Source organism: Colletotrichum siamense (assembly GCF_013390195.1).
Source record: "Colletotrichum siamense strain Cg363 chromosome Unknown KSG_Cg363_contig02, whole genome shotgun sequence".
In the NCBI taxonomy this organism is placed as follows: Eukaryota; Fungi; Ascomycota; class Sordariomycetes; order Glomerellales; family Glomerellaceae; genus Colletotrichum; species Colletotrichum siamense.
In genome coordinates this window covers 5280468-5295438 of record NW_023501015.1, presented here as the reverse complement: position 1 = coordinate 5295438, position 14971 = coordinate 5280468, and the positions used below count along the sequence as shown (strand labels likewise).

Genomic DNA, 14971 nt, shown 5'->3' with positions numbered 1-14971 from the left:
ATTAAAGCTTCTTAAATAGTTTAAAAAGTTTAATATATTACTTATAACTTTAGCTTTATAGATAGGTCTAAATAGGATAAATATTAAGAAAGGATTCTATATAAAGTAGCTTTTATTAAGTTTAAGTTTAGCTTTAAGCTTTTAGAATAGCTCTTATTAATTAAAGTTTATAAACTAATAGCTATTTCTAAATCTAATAATAAATAGAGTATTAAATTTACTTAAGAAAAAGCTTAGGTTTTCTATTATTCTTAATAGAGTAAGAACTTTCTAAGTAAAGCTATTATAAGAGTAAGAATAACACTCCTCTATAAAGCTTTAAATAGAGGTTAGAACTCCTTTAATATAATTAAAGTTAATATTATATATAAAACTAAAGATAAGAAGATCTACTTTATTAATAATATACTATTAAATAGTATTATCTTAGAAAGAGACTTTAAGTAGAAGCTTAAAGTATAAGCTAAAGTTTAGAAAAAGCTTAAAATATATACTAAAAACCTCTTTATAAACCTAATTATACTTAAGTTCTCTAATATTTTAATAGGAGAGCACTTTACTTAAAAGTAACTAAATAAACTACTTAGTATTATATTATACTTAACTAACTAAAAGAAAGCTTTATTTATATAAGTTTAGAAGAATAGAGAGATAGCTATAGTATAAAAGTTTCTTTATTATAGATCTATCTATCTATTAGTAGCTTTATTATAATTTATTTAAACTATTCTATATAAAGTATAGTAAGCATAAAATATATTAATCTTAAAAGTATTTAAAGTTAAAGTTATTTAGATACTTAAAGACTACTTATAGAAAAGTATTCTAGAGGAAAGTTATATATTATATTAGAACCCCTTCTTTTTTATAAGAAAGAAGAATAAAAAGATATATTTAATTAATTTAGCTATTTAGATTAATAAGGTTATATTTTAAAATATAGCTTTACTTTTAGCTAGAGATAAGTTCTTAGAGGACTTTACTATATATTAACTTCTCTCTTTATTTAACTTCTTCTTAGGATATAACTAAGTCTTACTTAATATAAAGAGCTAAGACTTAATAATATTTGCTATACTAATTAGGTTATTATATATATATATTTTGCTATAAAGTGTTATTAATTTTATTATTTAGTTTATAAGGGTGATAATAAAGATCTTATATAATCTAATCTCTTACTATTATAAAGCTTTTTTTAATAATATTATTATAAAAGACTTTATAATATAATATAATAATAAAGAAGTATTTAGTTATTTAGGAATATAGAGATTTATTTTTAAATATATCTAGAATATTAATAAAGTGCTATTTAACTTTAAGTTAGTAGAGTATTTAGTCTTAATAGATAAGTCTTAATAAGCTTAAATTATAGTAGCTATTATTAAGTATATATATAGTATTAATAGTTAGCACTTAAAATAATTAAAAATTATTAAAATAACTAAATAAAAGGTTTATAAAGGACTTATAGAACTTTATATTTTTTTTAGAATTACTTTATTTTACTAAATATAGGTAGTTTACTTTTTAATTATTATTAAACCTCTTATAAAGCTCTTAAGGAAGGATATTAAGTTTATATAGGGTTCTAACTAATAGAAAGCTATAGATAAGCTAAAATATAAGCTTATATTATTTCTAATTCTTATTAGATTTAACTATAAACTTAATAGAGATATTATTTATTTAGTAGTTAATATTAATAATATAGGATAGAAAGCTATATTTAGCTAATTTATTAATAGAAAAAGGTATATTTTATAGTATAAAAGTAGCTTATAGGTAGGGGTAGAGCTTAATTATAATATAGAAAAGAAGGAATTTTAAGGCTTTCTAAAAGTGTTAAAATAAGTATATAATTATCTCTTTAGCTATTATTTTATTATTAAGATAGATATAAAGATACTTATAGTTTAGATTAATAGTATAGCTTCTAATCTCTTTAGCGCTCTTATTATTTAATAGATTATATAGATCTATATATTTAACTTTAAAATCTAATATATATTAAGTATATAGAATATTACTACTAATAGCTTCTCTAAGAAGCTTAATAAGCTTTTAAATAAGTAAAATAAAGAAGTAGAAAGAGAGATTAATAATTAGATTAACTAATAGATCTTTTTTATAAATATATAAATATATTCTTTTTTTAATAAGGCTTAAGATTATAGAGATATTTATATTACTATAGATATTATAACTATAACTACTAATAATAATAATAATAAATAAGACTTCCTCTTTATAATATTACTATTTATATTAAGTAATTTATAGACCTAGTTAACTAAGTCTTAATAGATTATATACTTCTTTAGTATTCTCTACTGCTTATTAAGTATTCCTATAAACTAATATAAATAATAGTAAGTAAAAGCTATTAGCTATACTTTTTATAATAAGCTCTTATTTATACACCTAAATATTTATAAACTAATACTATAATATATTATTAATAGTATTATTAAGAAAAACTATCTTATTACTTATGCTTATATTAAGAGTAAATATAGAGGATATAATGCTATATTTAAAAGGCTTACTAATAATTACTTCTAGCTAAGCCTCTATAGGTTTATTATAGATATAATTTTAATATATTTAAACTATTAACTATATAAGGTATACTAAATTAATAATATATACTTCTTTATAATACTTATTAAACTTCTATTTATAAGGGTAGCTTTAGATATTTAGAAAATAAGTAAGTATAATATAATTAAAGTTAGAGACCTCCTAATAAGATAAGTTAAAGTGAGATAGATATTATAAGCTAATTTAAAGCTTATTACTAAATTTATCTAGGAAGATATTATTTATTACTATAAGTTATATAGAATACTAATTATAAATAGAGGATTAGAGAATAAAAGTTATATTATTACTTTTAATAAGAAATATACCTTTTATTAGTAAATTATAATAGCTTATAATCCTTATACTAATAAGATTATTAAGAAAGGTTACTAGCTTATTACTTATACTTTATTAACCTAGCTTAAAGATATTAGCTATAACTTTTAACCTTACTTTTATATTATACTTTTTATAGATTAAATAACTATTTAGGTGTTAATTAACTACTCCTCTTTCTACTTTCTTTATAAGTATAACTTAGTTATACTAATTAAGACCTTTATACCTATATAGAGGGTTCTTAACTAAGCTAATATTTCTATACTAGAATAAGAAATTACTATATATATATAAGCCTTTAGCTAGTTAGATAGAGATAAAGAAGAAGCTTAGAAGATAATTATAAAATAGTATAAATATATTACTATACAGTTTAATAAATAATATACTTATATACTCTAACTAAGCTACTTAAATATAGGTAACTTAATACTATCTTTTAATATTATAAAATCTATTAATAAGTTATTAGATATTAAGTTAAACTATAGATAGAAAGATCTTTTTTAAATTTACTCTTATGCTTTAGAGAACTCTTTATATTAGCTTACTATATTTACTAGAGAACCTCTATAAGGTTTAATATATATAGAAAACTATTTAAAGAAGTTTATCTAATCTCTTAAGGGTTTTTAAGAACTTAATAACCTTATTATCCTCTAAGATAACTTTATAGACTATATTAAATATATATTCCTACTTTTAGGGTAGCTAGATATAGAGATACTAAATAATAATTCTAAGGATAAAGAGTTAGAGTAACTACTTATATAATAGAATATAGCTTAAGTAATATAGCTACTATATTAATAACTAAAAGTTATTTTACCTTCTTTTAATTATATTATTACTTAAGGATAGTTAATTACTAAGAGGATATCTAAGAGATATATTATAGCTATAGCTTTATAGCCTAATTAATACTACTAAATAATACTTTATAAGCTTAAATTATATTAGTATAGGCTTAGCTTATATTATTTTGTTTTATTTTTATTATATCTTATTACTTCTATACTTTTATTCTATTATACTATTTATATTATTTAGGATTTAAGGGGATATTTCTGCTTATAACACTTCTACTTTATTTTACTTTATATAAACACCCTCTCTTTTTTACTTTAATAGTATAAATAACTAATATTATAAGATAAGTATTATTACTTCTTCTTACTTTAGTTTATTAATACTATAGCTTTATATACTTCTTATAAAGGTATATTATAATATTAGCTTAATAGAATAAAGCTTACTCTTATTATAATAATATATTTATCTCTTATTAGATCTCCCTATTTAAACTACCCTTTATATTCTATTATTTTTACCTTATTATTATTATTATAATATTTATATTAAAAAGAATTAATATAAGCACTTTTACTTTCTAGTATATTAATACCTTACTTCTTTTTTTTTATTCTTTTCTTTATACTTTAGCTAAAACTATATATAATTATTATACTAGCTTCTATTTAGCCTATTTATACTATATCTACTATTTTATATATTTCTTTTAATAAAGTATTTTATAAACTTAAACTATATATTTATCCCTCTCTATACTATTTATAAGGTTTTATTTACCTCTTATAGCTATTAATATAAGTTATTTAGTTTATATAAGTATACCTTAGTTTAATATTATTTACTATTTATTATAGTGCGTTATATATATTATTTAGTTATATTATATCTATAAAAGATACTTATTAGCTAACTATTTTAGCTTTACTATCTTAAGAAGCTATTCCTTTTATATACCTTATCTACTTTAGTAGTCTTCTTTTTTTATTTTACTTTTACTACTTTTAGGGATTTTAATTAATTTATTTTATATCTACCTCTTTAAATATTTATTTCTATTATAAGATAGATTATATAGCTAAAATAAATAGGGATAAAAAGAAGCTAGCTTTATAGAAAGCTTTTATAAAAATACCTTAATAACTATAAAGCTATTCTTTAGGCTAATATTAGTAATTTATTATATATCCTTTAGTTTATAATATAATAAATAATTAGAGCTTTAGCTAAATAAGACTGCTTATAACTAAAAATAATAAACCTCTCCTCCCTTTTTTAAGCTAGATATTTTATTCTATATTACTCTAATAGGATTTATTTTATTTATTTACTTTATAAGGATTTTAAGGATAAAAAACTTATAAGAGGAGATTAAAGTAGCTTAATAGGTTCCTTAATAGATCTTTTTAATAAGTTAAGAGACTATCTTATTAGTTTCTTATTTTTCTCTACTAAAGTGAAGCTTTATTAATATACTCTTCTTTATTTTATATTTACCCCTAAAGCTTTATATTATAGAGTAAAGTTATTACTTTATAGATTAGAATAAAATATAGTAACTACTTTAATATTATTTTATACTACTAGCTACTTATTTAGCTTTTATTACTTATATAAACTACTTTCTTATAAATAAAGTTATAGGAAAATAACCTTTTTATACCTTTAGTATATTAGTAGATATAGTAATATTCTTTTCTCTAGTTTAAATAAGTTTTCTTTTATTTAGATTATTTAGCTTAGCTTATATTTAGATTTACTTCTACTTTTTTATTTTTATATATTTTATTTAAGTACGCTTAAATAAGATATATATCTTATATTTATAGTAAATAAGAATAAGTTAGATCTAATTAAGTATAAAAGCTTATTATTATAACTAAATACTTATTTCTTTAAGCTAATAATCCTTTATAGTTCCTCTTCTACTTAAGTTATAAGCGTTTAAAGCTATAAGCTAAATAGAAGTTTTTATACTATAAGTAATTTTAGTATTATAAATAAGAAGTATAAAAAATATATCTTTAGCTAAATACCTATAAGAATACCTATAAAATAATAATATAGGATAATAAGTAAGAGATTATCTAATAAAATAGTTAAGCTAAAATAGTTTATTTTTTTATAATTATAATATAGGATAACTATTTTATAAACTAAAAAGATAAAATAATATAATGAAATTAACTTAGTTATATAGCTATAAACCTTCTAGCTACTTTTTATTCTACTTTTAGTAATAGAGCTTTTTAAGAAGCTTTATTATGAATATAAGAAAGAAGTTCCTTTATTTTATTATAATTAAGATTAAGAGGAGGTTTTATTATAAATAAGTAGTTTATAAATATAAATAACTTAAGAGTAGCTTTATACTTATAGATTTACTTCTCTATTATACTTATAATATCTTTTATGAAATTTAGTACTTATATATAATACTACTTTATAGTCTACTAGTTAATCTTTAACTTAATAACCTTAATACTAATATATTTACTACTTTTTTAATACTTCTTCTCTTTTCTTATCTTATAGCTAAACTCTTTATAAACCTCTTTATTACTATATAAGTACTCTTTTAGAGTATTTTTATAGTAAATATAGTTTATATAAGGCTTACTAAGTATTAAAATATATTTAAAGTATAGTTTATAAACCTAAGTATTAATTAAATTATCTTTAAGGGAGTAAGTATAAGCTTTATAGTAGTTATAAGGGATAGTATTATAACCTCTAAAAGCCTAAATAAAGAAGCTATAAGATATTACTAGATAATTAAGATTAAGGATTTTAGTTATTTAGAGTTTATAATAAGTTATAAGGCTGCTTATAATAAATACTTACTTATAGAGGAGGTTAAGAGAAGTATTTAAGTAGCTAACTATATATAATAAGTATTTTATATTTATTATATTTTATTAGAATTATTTTATAACTTACTTTATAGATATAGAAGGTATAAATAGACTAAAGTCTATTTTATAATATATATTATAAAGTTATAAGAGTTTAAGTTTATATTAAATAAGGCTTATAAGGGATTATAAAGAGACCTATTAGCTAAATAGCTAAAGATAATAAGGATATATAATAAAAACTTACTATTAAATTTAAATTATTTAATATAATATAAAGAGGAGAGTTAGACTTTATATTAGTAAAGTGCTTCTTAGAATTAGTTAGTAGCTAGAACTTATAATAAGCTAGAAGGTATTACTCTTAAAGCTAGTTAATATCTTTAACTATAATAAGGAGAAGTATAAAAAACTTATTAGTTATTAAGAATATAAGCTTTATAGACCTAAAGTATAATAATTATTTATTTAGAGGATAATATAGATAGGTTATTAATAAAAGAAGGAAATACTACCTTAATAGCTTATAGAAAGGATATAAATAGATAAGTAAATAAAGTAATTAAAGCTATTAATTTAATAGTAATTATACTTACTTTCTTATTTTAAGTTTTAATTTACTTTAATAGCTATTTTTTATCTTATCTTTAATAAAATAAGTAATTATAGCTACTTATTTATATTTATAAATTACTATTATTTTACTTATAACTCCTATTTATAAACTTTAAGTAAATAACTATATAATTACTATTTATATCTATAAATTATTACTAAATAACTATTATACTAATTACTCTTATTTTCTCTATTTTTTAATATATCTTCTATATATTATTCTAATATTACTCTTTCCCTCTTTTTTTTTTTATTTTACTATTTATATATTATATTATAACTAATTATATTTATAAAGTATATATTAAACCTTTCTTAAGAATTATTATATCTTTACTTTTATTTAACTTAGTTAGTATAATATCTATTTAAGAAAGAGCTTTTACTAAAAGCTTTATTAAAGCTTATAAGACTAAGTAACTTATTAAATCTAAGTAGACTTTTAGAATTCTAACTTAGTTATATTTTTAGGTTAATTATAAAAGAGATAAATTAATTAAATATATTAATAAAATAGCTATTTAGCTAGAACTTATATACTTTAATAATACTCCTTCTCTTTTTAATAAGAAACCTATCTTAATACCTATATAGCTATAATTAAGAGATATTAAGTTATAATAATATCTTCTAAATAGATAGGGATTAATAATAACTTACTTAAGATACTTATAGTTATACTTAAAGATATTTAAAAGTATTATAGGTGTTTATAACTTTTAAGGTATTATCCTTACTATTATTATACTAAGTAGTAGTAATATTACTAGAAGTTTTACTATAGCTATATATTATATTAGCTAGAGAGTTAGGCTAATCTTAAGATTACTTAGAGGCTTTTTATAAGTAGATTACCTTATAATTAAGGGTATATAATAATATTACTTTACTCTTTTTATTAGATATTTTATAATATTATTTAGTGAGATAGATTAAATATAAGTTAGAATACTACTAGATATTATAATAAAGTAGATATTTATATATAATAACTACTAAGAAGATAGAGAAGCTAAGAATAGACTTATTATAATCTCTAAGAATATTAAGTATTTTTTTACTAGCTTCTTATTATATTCCTAATAAGCTTTATTCTAATAGCTTACTATTTTAGATATCCTATAAGTTAGTTTTATTTAGTGTTCTAAAGTAATTATACTTAACTACTTTAGGTATTTTAATAACTTTAGTAACTTTAGTAGCTTAAATAGAGTAGTTAAAAATATATTAATAGAATAAGTTTAGTATATTATAGTAGAATTTAATAAAGTCTTATAGTTATATAGGAATATAAGGTTTAGATTTTAAAAACTTATTAAAGAGCTAAAACTATTATAAAAACTAGCTAGTCTATTTATTTTAAATACTATTATAAGGTATAAGATGCTATATAATAAGTATTTAAAGTATATTAATAAAAGAAAGCTTTTAAACCTACTAAGTGAGGAATAATTAATATTATTAATACTAATTATTAAGTTTATATTAGTAAATAGACCTCTTAGAAGTAGTTATACTATTTAAGCTTAAGATATAAGAGAAGTAGTTATTATTAAGTTTAGATTAATAAGAAGGTAGAATATAGCTATCTCTTATATAAAATACCTTTTATAGTAATTTAAAAGAATAAAGTTAATATATTAATTACTTTACTTTACTAAAAGTACCTCTTTATAGACTTAATTTATTTTTAGAATTACTTAAGGTAAGTTTATATACTTTTATAGCTTTACTAAAGCTCTATAGCTTAGGGAAGTTAGATCTTATTAAGTTATAAAGTATTATAGTAATTTAAATTTTAGTTTAAAGAGTTCTTTATAGACCTAATTTACTATTAGCTTTAATAATTCTAGAAAATAAGCTAGTTAGGACCTTATTATATTACTTAAAATACTAGTTAATCTATATAATATTTAAGGTATCCTCTATATAGAAGATTTCTTCTAAGTTAAATATCTTATTATATTAATATATTTTATTATAAAAGATACTTACTATAAAGTTTAAATTTACTTACTAAATACTATATTATAAAATACTAACTAAGAAAAAAGAGGAGCTATTAATATAAACCTCTTTATAGATAAATATAAGGATAACTTATAGAATTTTAATATAGTTATATATTTCTTATAAGTTAAGTAAAGCTATTTTATCTACTTAATAGTAAATTAGATTAATAAGAAGAGCTATTTTATAAACTTAAGTTTTAGCTAATAGAGTAACTAGAAGTTTATTAATATTATTAAAGCTTTTACTACTTAATATAAGTTACTTAAAATACTTAATAACTTTATTATTATCTTATTATAATATACTTAAGTAGTTAATTTAGTATAATAACTTAATAGTTATAGCTATAAAGTTTACTATATTAATTAAGTTTACTACTTTATTATAAAAAGATTTCTTAATACTTACTTTAATAATAATATTACTACTAATAAAAGTTTCTATTATTAAGACTTTTTATTTCTAATTAGTAAGTATAAGTTATAGATTATTATTAAGTTTTATAGATATAAATTAATTTATAAGAATCCTCTATTTTATTTTATAATATAAATAATAGTAGTTTATTTAAGTAAAATAGCTAAAAATAGAACTATATAGCTATTTTTAGAGTAACTTCTTAAATTACTCCTATTAGTAAACTTACTTTAAAGTTTTATAATAGTAATCTTACTTCTATTAACTATTTTATCCTTATTAAAAAGCTTAATTACTAGCTTTTTAATCTTAGAGAGATATAGTAATTATAATAAACTTATATTTATAACTCTTTATTATAAAAGTTTTATTTTATTATTATATAAGTTTTTAGTTTCTCTTTAAAGCTTTATAACTATTAGTAACTATTTTACTTATTTTTTTAAATAGTTTATCTTAAAACTAAAAGTAATTAGTTAAGTAATATATATTAATTAGTATATTAATCCTTAAACTTAGATAGAAGTTTATATACTACTTAAGATTTATACTTATAGATTTTTAAGACTTAGAGGATAAGAAGAATAAATATATTATAAACTTAAACTTAAATAAAATACTATTTATATAAGAGAAGTAAAAAAAAAATAAAATTATAGGAATATATATTATAAGTTCTATTAGTAAGTATAATACTTTTATATATATATAAAGATATAGGGAATTATTTTTTAGCTTAAAAAGCTAAGAGAGAAGATAATTAAGGATAATTAGAATAAAGTTTAATAAGTTTATTAGATTTTTTAGTATTTTTAGTATTTAGAGGCTAAATTATTAGCCCCCCTTAAAGAGTAAGAAATTAGCTTAGATATTATTATTTTTATAGAAATAATAAGCTTAATTTACTTATTTTTTAATAGATTTTTAAGCTTTTTATCTTATTTTTTTTATTTTAGATCTATAAAGAATATAAAGAGTTTTTTCTTTTTTCTTTTAAAATTATAAGCTTTAAAACTATAGAGTTATATAGTTAAGGTAGCTCTATACGCCTTTAGGCGTATACGCGCTGCTGTGCTGTATAGCTCTTAGCCGCCTAGCCTACAACTATTTTAATATATATAGCATCGACCTAAAGTCCGATCTGAGCCACCGTTTCACTGATGATCCGCTTCCATAGAACTCTCAAGGCGGATGCACAATTAGGCGTAAGAAGCAAAGTCTGGCAATCGTAGCTCGTAGACATGACTGTCATGCTTTCCGAAGGTGACTCATCATTCCAGGTGTAAGACAGAGTTTCATACTCAGGCGGACTGTCTAAGTTGACCTCAATTAAGTCGCACAAAAGAGGTGCATCGACATTTGTGCTGGAATGAAGTATGACCAAGCGGATTGACCGAGCGCTTACGAGGGAAGCATAACGGTAGCTGTTGTTGGTGTTCATGGCAAACAGACTCGAGGCCTGCCTCAATTTTTCGATGCCGATGGTTGTTCTTGCGAGCGAAGGGAAGGGTTTGGATGACGGTCTTGAATTCAGCTCTAGTCGGTAGTCTACTCGTGATGTTCACGACAAAGTGTAAGATCAGGTGAGAATGGCTCAGCCGCAGCTGAATTGGAGAAACATCCGAACGTGTTGTAAAGCACGATTATTGGATAAGACGGACCATGTTTGCACTGAGTTCTTTCATTGGTTGGAAAGGGGCGACGCACCTCGTCTTCGGACTAGCCACTTTCAGACTGTCCTTCGACGAGCCTGGTCATGTAGCGATCATAAGGCGGTACGCGGTGCATTCTGAGTAGGTTCAAGGAGTTCGTCTATTCTGGCACGTAGCAGCTGAATATTCGACATTGAAATCGACAGGATCATCAGTACAACTACTTGTTTCATAGGCTCGTCGAGCACAAAAGCTGTTTCATGGGGTTTAGTGTGGCTGTTTATTCAATGAAAAGAATATAGTGTATCCCTCATTGACCACCTATTCACTCATGCGCCCAAGCGAGAGAAAATTGAAACGCAATTTTGTGTACGTAGAGGTACAATGTATGGTGACGAAGCCGCAAACACCATCGCAGCAAGCTATAGCAGCAGCTCACGCACACCTCGTAACTCAGGGAGGCAATGGAAATTACCCCAACCGCGGATGATTTACCAGTATTTACCAATATTTATGAATCATTATCATTTTTTGGAGTAATTACTTGTCGTCTCTGCTATCTCAGGGCTACCTCAGGACTACCAGCGTCCTCATTGAATGTAGATAGCTTGGAAGAGCGATGGACTGCGACCTGGAACAGCATAATTATCATGAGAAATGTACGAAAGTGCTGTGCGTTGAATCTTCGCCCATACAAACTTAACGTATTTAAAATCCGACGATTAGTCTACCATTCAAAAGATTTCTTTGTGCCATGCTGAAGCCACGTGAACCCGAGAGGGGGAAGAAGGGCGTAATCAGAATCTCATTTCCAAGCCGTTGTCGGAATGGACCAATGATACTCTGATATTTCCTGAAAGTTATATGAACCCGTGCCGGTCCAATCGGAGTCTAGAAAATGAGCAAGAATGGCAAGGGGGAGAGTTCCTACCCCAGTTCCGCCAGGCTTTAAGGTTTGGTAAGGTTACTTCGCACGAACTCAAGGTCCGGATTGGTCCCGCGTCATCCGACCTTCGCTCACTTGAGCTTCTTAAAAACACTCGGGCTGGAACTCCTTGAGATAATCACTTCATGTTTACAGGTGCGATGATACTGGTTGTTCATCACGTCCGTCAATATGTCGCCAATGTCCCAATGGCTATGGATGGCCCTCGCGATGGCAACTGCCTCTGCGGCACAAGCCTCCAGTGTCATGGACACATATGACTATATAATCATAGGCGGCGGAACCGCGGGCATGACTCTAGCTTCAAGATTATCTGCAGTTCCAGAGAGTGGGTTTGATCCAAGCTCAAACTGAAGCTGATGTTTGACAGCTAACCGTGCCCGATCATAGACACCGTGCTTGTTATTGAAGCTGGATCCCTGTTCGTGTGCCCTGTTTATTGAACCAAATTGTCAGAGCGTATCTGACAGCTATGAATACAGAGATAATTACGAAGCTGCAGTCATGATTCCTCGATTTTATCCAGGAGCATCTGGCTTCGCTCCTGGAACTAGATACGACTGGAACTTGACGACGGTGCCCCAAACATTTCTCCAAGGGCAGACTGTCAATCTGACTCAAGGCCAAACCATCGGAGGCAGCAGTACTGTGAACGCGATGATCTTCGACAGAGGGATGCCGTCGAACTATGATTCTTGGGCCGCACTTGGTAACGAAGGCTGGGGTTTCGAGAACCTATTACCGTACTTCAAGAAGGTTGAACTCATGTCTTCAAATCATCAATCCTACTTCGTTTGCTGATGACGCAATGCCAGAGCGAGACCTTCGCAGCAGCGACTCCAGAGCATGCCTCACTCTACGGCCTGACGCACGATCCAGCTTGCCATGGATACGAAGGGCCAGTGCAGTCAAGCTATCTCGCCTGGTCGCATCCAAACAATAGTGCGTAGCTTCTTTGACCTCATGTCACGAAAAGTTCAAAACTTAATGATGCAGCCAACTTCCTCGACGCGATGCATGGCCTTGGCATAACCTCGCCGATTGATCAAGGATGTGATCCTCTTGGGGCCTACCTTACGACGCACTCGGTTGACCATCGAAATCAGTCGCGATCAAGTGCTCGAACAGCTCACTTTGACACTACATCAACCAGGGCCAACTTGAAGGTGTTAACTGAACACCAAGTCACCAAGATAATTCTTGACACGGCAAACGGAAAAATGATTGCAAAGGGAGTCGAAGTAAGTTTATTCGCCAATCAACCCTGTAAGGCTACTCTTTAAAACATCGCGCAAACAGTTTTCCTCGACAACCGATGGCTCTCTCCAGACTGCTGTCGCTACCCAGGAAATTATTTTGTCAGCAGGTGCTCTGAACTCCCCAAAGATTCTGCAGCTGTCCGGAATTGGCCCAGCCCATTTGTTGACTAATACCGGGATTAATGTTACGGTCGACTTGCCTGGGGTTGGCGAGAACCTCCAGGACCACCCGTTTGGGCTGACTCTCGCATCACGTCGGTTTTCTCACCTGCTGTAAGCTATTCTCACTAACGTAGAACAGTAAACCCCGGTATTCCTGCAAACTCTGACCTTGACAATGCAACCTTTGACGCTGAGCAACGGGACCTCTACTATGCTGAGAGAAAAGGTAAGCTGCTCGATGACCACTTGTACTGCATGTTCTCGAAAGGCGCTGACTAAACGCAAACGTTGCTAGGTCGTTGGACTGACACTATTGCGGAAGCGCTCGCTTTCATCCCGCTTTACAACTTCACTGAAGCCGACTTGTCTAACAACCTCATTTCGTCTATTGAGGCGAATTCTACACAATATCTACATGACAGTATCGACAGTACGGTGGTTGCTGGCTATGAGAAGCAGACAGGGTTGATTGCGTCGATGCATTCGAAAGGCTCCACCGCCGCAATGGAACTGCTCTACGTTGACGGAGGTCGCTCAGTCGTCAATATCCTAATGCATCCACTCAGCAGAGGAACGGTATCAATCACGTCATCAGACCCCTTTGCACCTCCCGCCATCGACCCCAGGTACTTTTCCCATCCCTACGATGGGCAGGTACTTGTCGAGTCATTGCGGTTTAACAGGAAACTGTTGGCGACTGCGTCCATTCAAGCTCTAGCTGCAACCGAGACGCTTCCGGGAACGGCCACCGAAAGCGATGCGGACATACTGAGCTTCATCAAAGGGGTCACCTCAACGGAGTACCACTATGTAGGAACTTGCGCAATGCTCCCGAAGGCTCTGGGTGGCGTCGTGGACGCTGAGTTGAAAGTCTATGGTGTTGATGGTTTGCGAGTCGTTGATGCGAGTATCATGCCCCTGTTGCCATCAGCGCATACCCAAGCGACGGTGTACGCAATTGCAGAGAAGGTGAGTATTTTCTAGTCCGAATCAACAGAGTTTGCTAACACCCAGTCTAGGCTGCAGATATCATTTTGGGACATTCGGTAGAAGGTCGTGAATAATCAATCCCAGATTGTGGGACCATACTGCCTGAATCTCAAGAGTTGAGCATGCTGCCTCATCGCGCACGCGCCTTTGGTTACAGAGAGATTTAATAGACTTAGGTTGTGTGACCTGGCTGTTGTTTAGATGCCACGGTGGCTGGGTTAGACCTGGCACAGGATCAGGAGCCTTGCCAATAATTGAACACATTCGTAATTCCAGTTTTCGCAATTGAGTCCCGACACTTTGTTAAATCCTTGACAACGA

The 14971-nt window shown here is 27.0% G+C and overlaps 1 protein-coding gene across 1 annotated transcript; it reads left to right on the top strand.

The window, feature by feature from the left end:
* Positions 1-12410: 12410 nt before the first annotated feature.
* Positions 12411-14724, top strand: patE-1 (Dehydrogenase patE; the record flags this gene model as incomplete). The annotated part of the gene is made up of 9 exons (XM_036635223.1): positions 12411-12567; positions 12630-12660; positions 12722-12995; positions 13055-13181; positions 13425-13480; positions 13539-13752; positions 13800-13886; positions 13956-14629; positions 14680-14724. The coding sequence occupies 9 exons, from the start codon at positions 12411-12413 to the stop codon at positions 14722-14724; spliced, it is 1665 nt and encodes a 554-aa protein (XP_036499647.1).
* Positions 14725-14971: the final 247 nt, after the last annotated feature.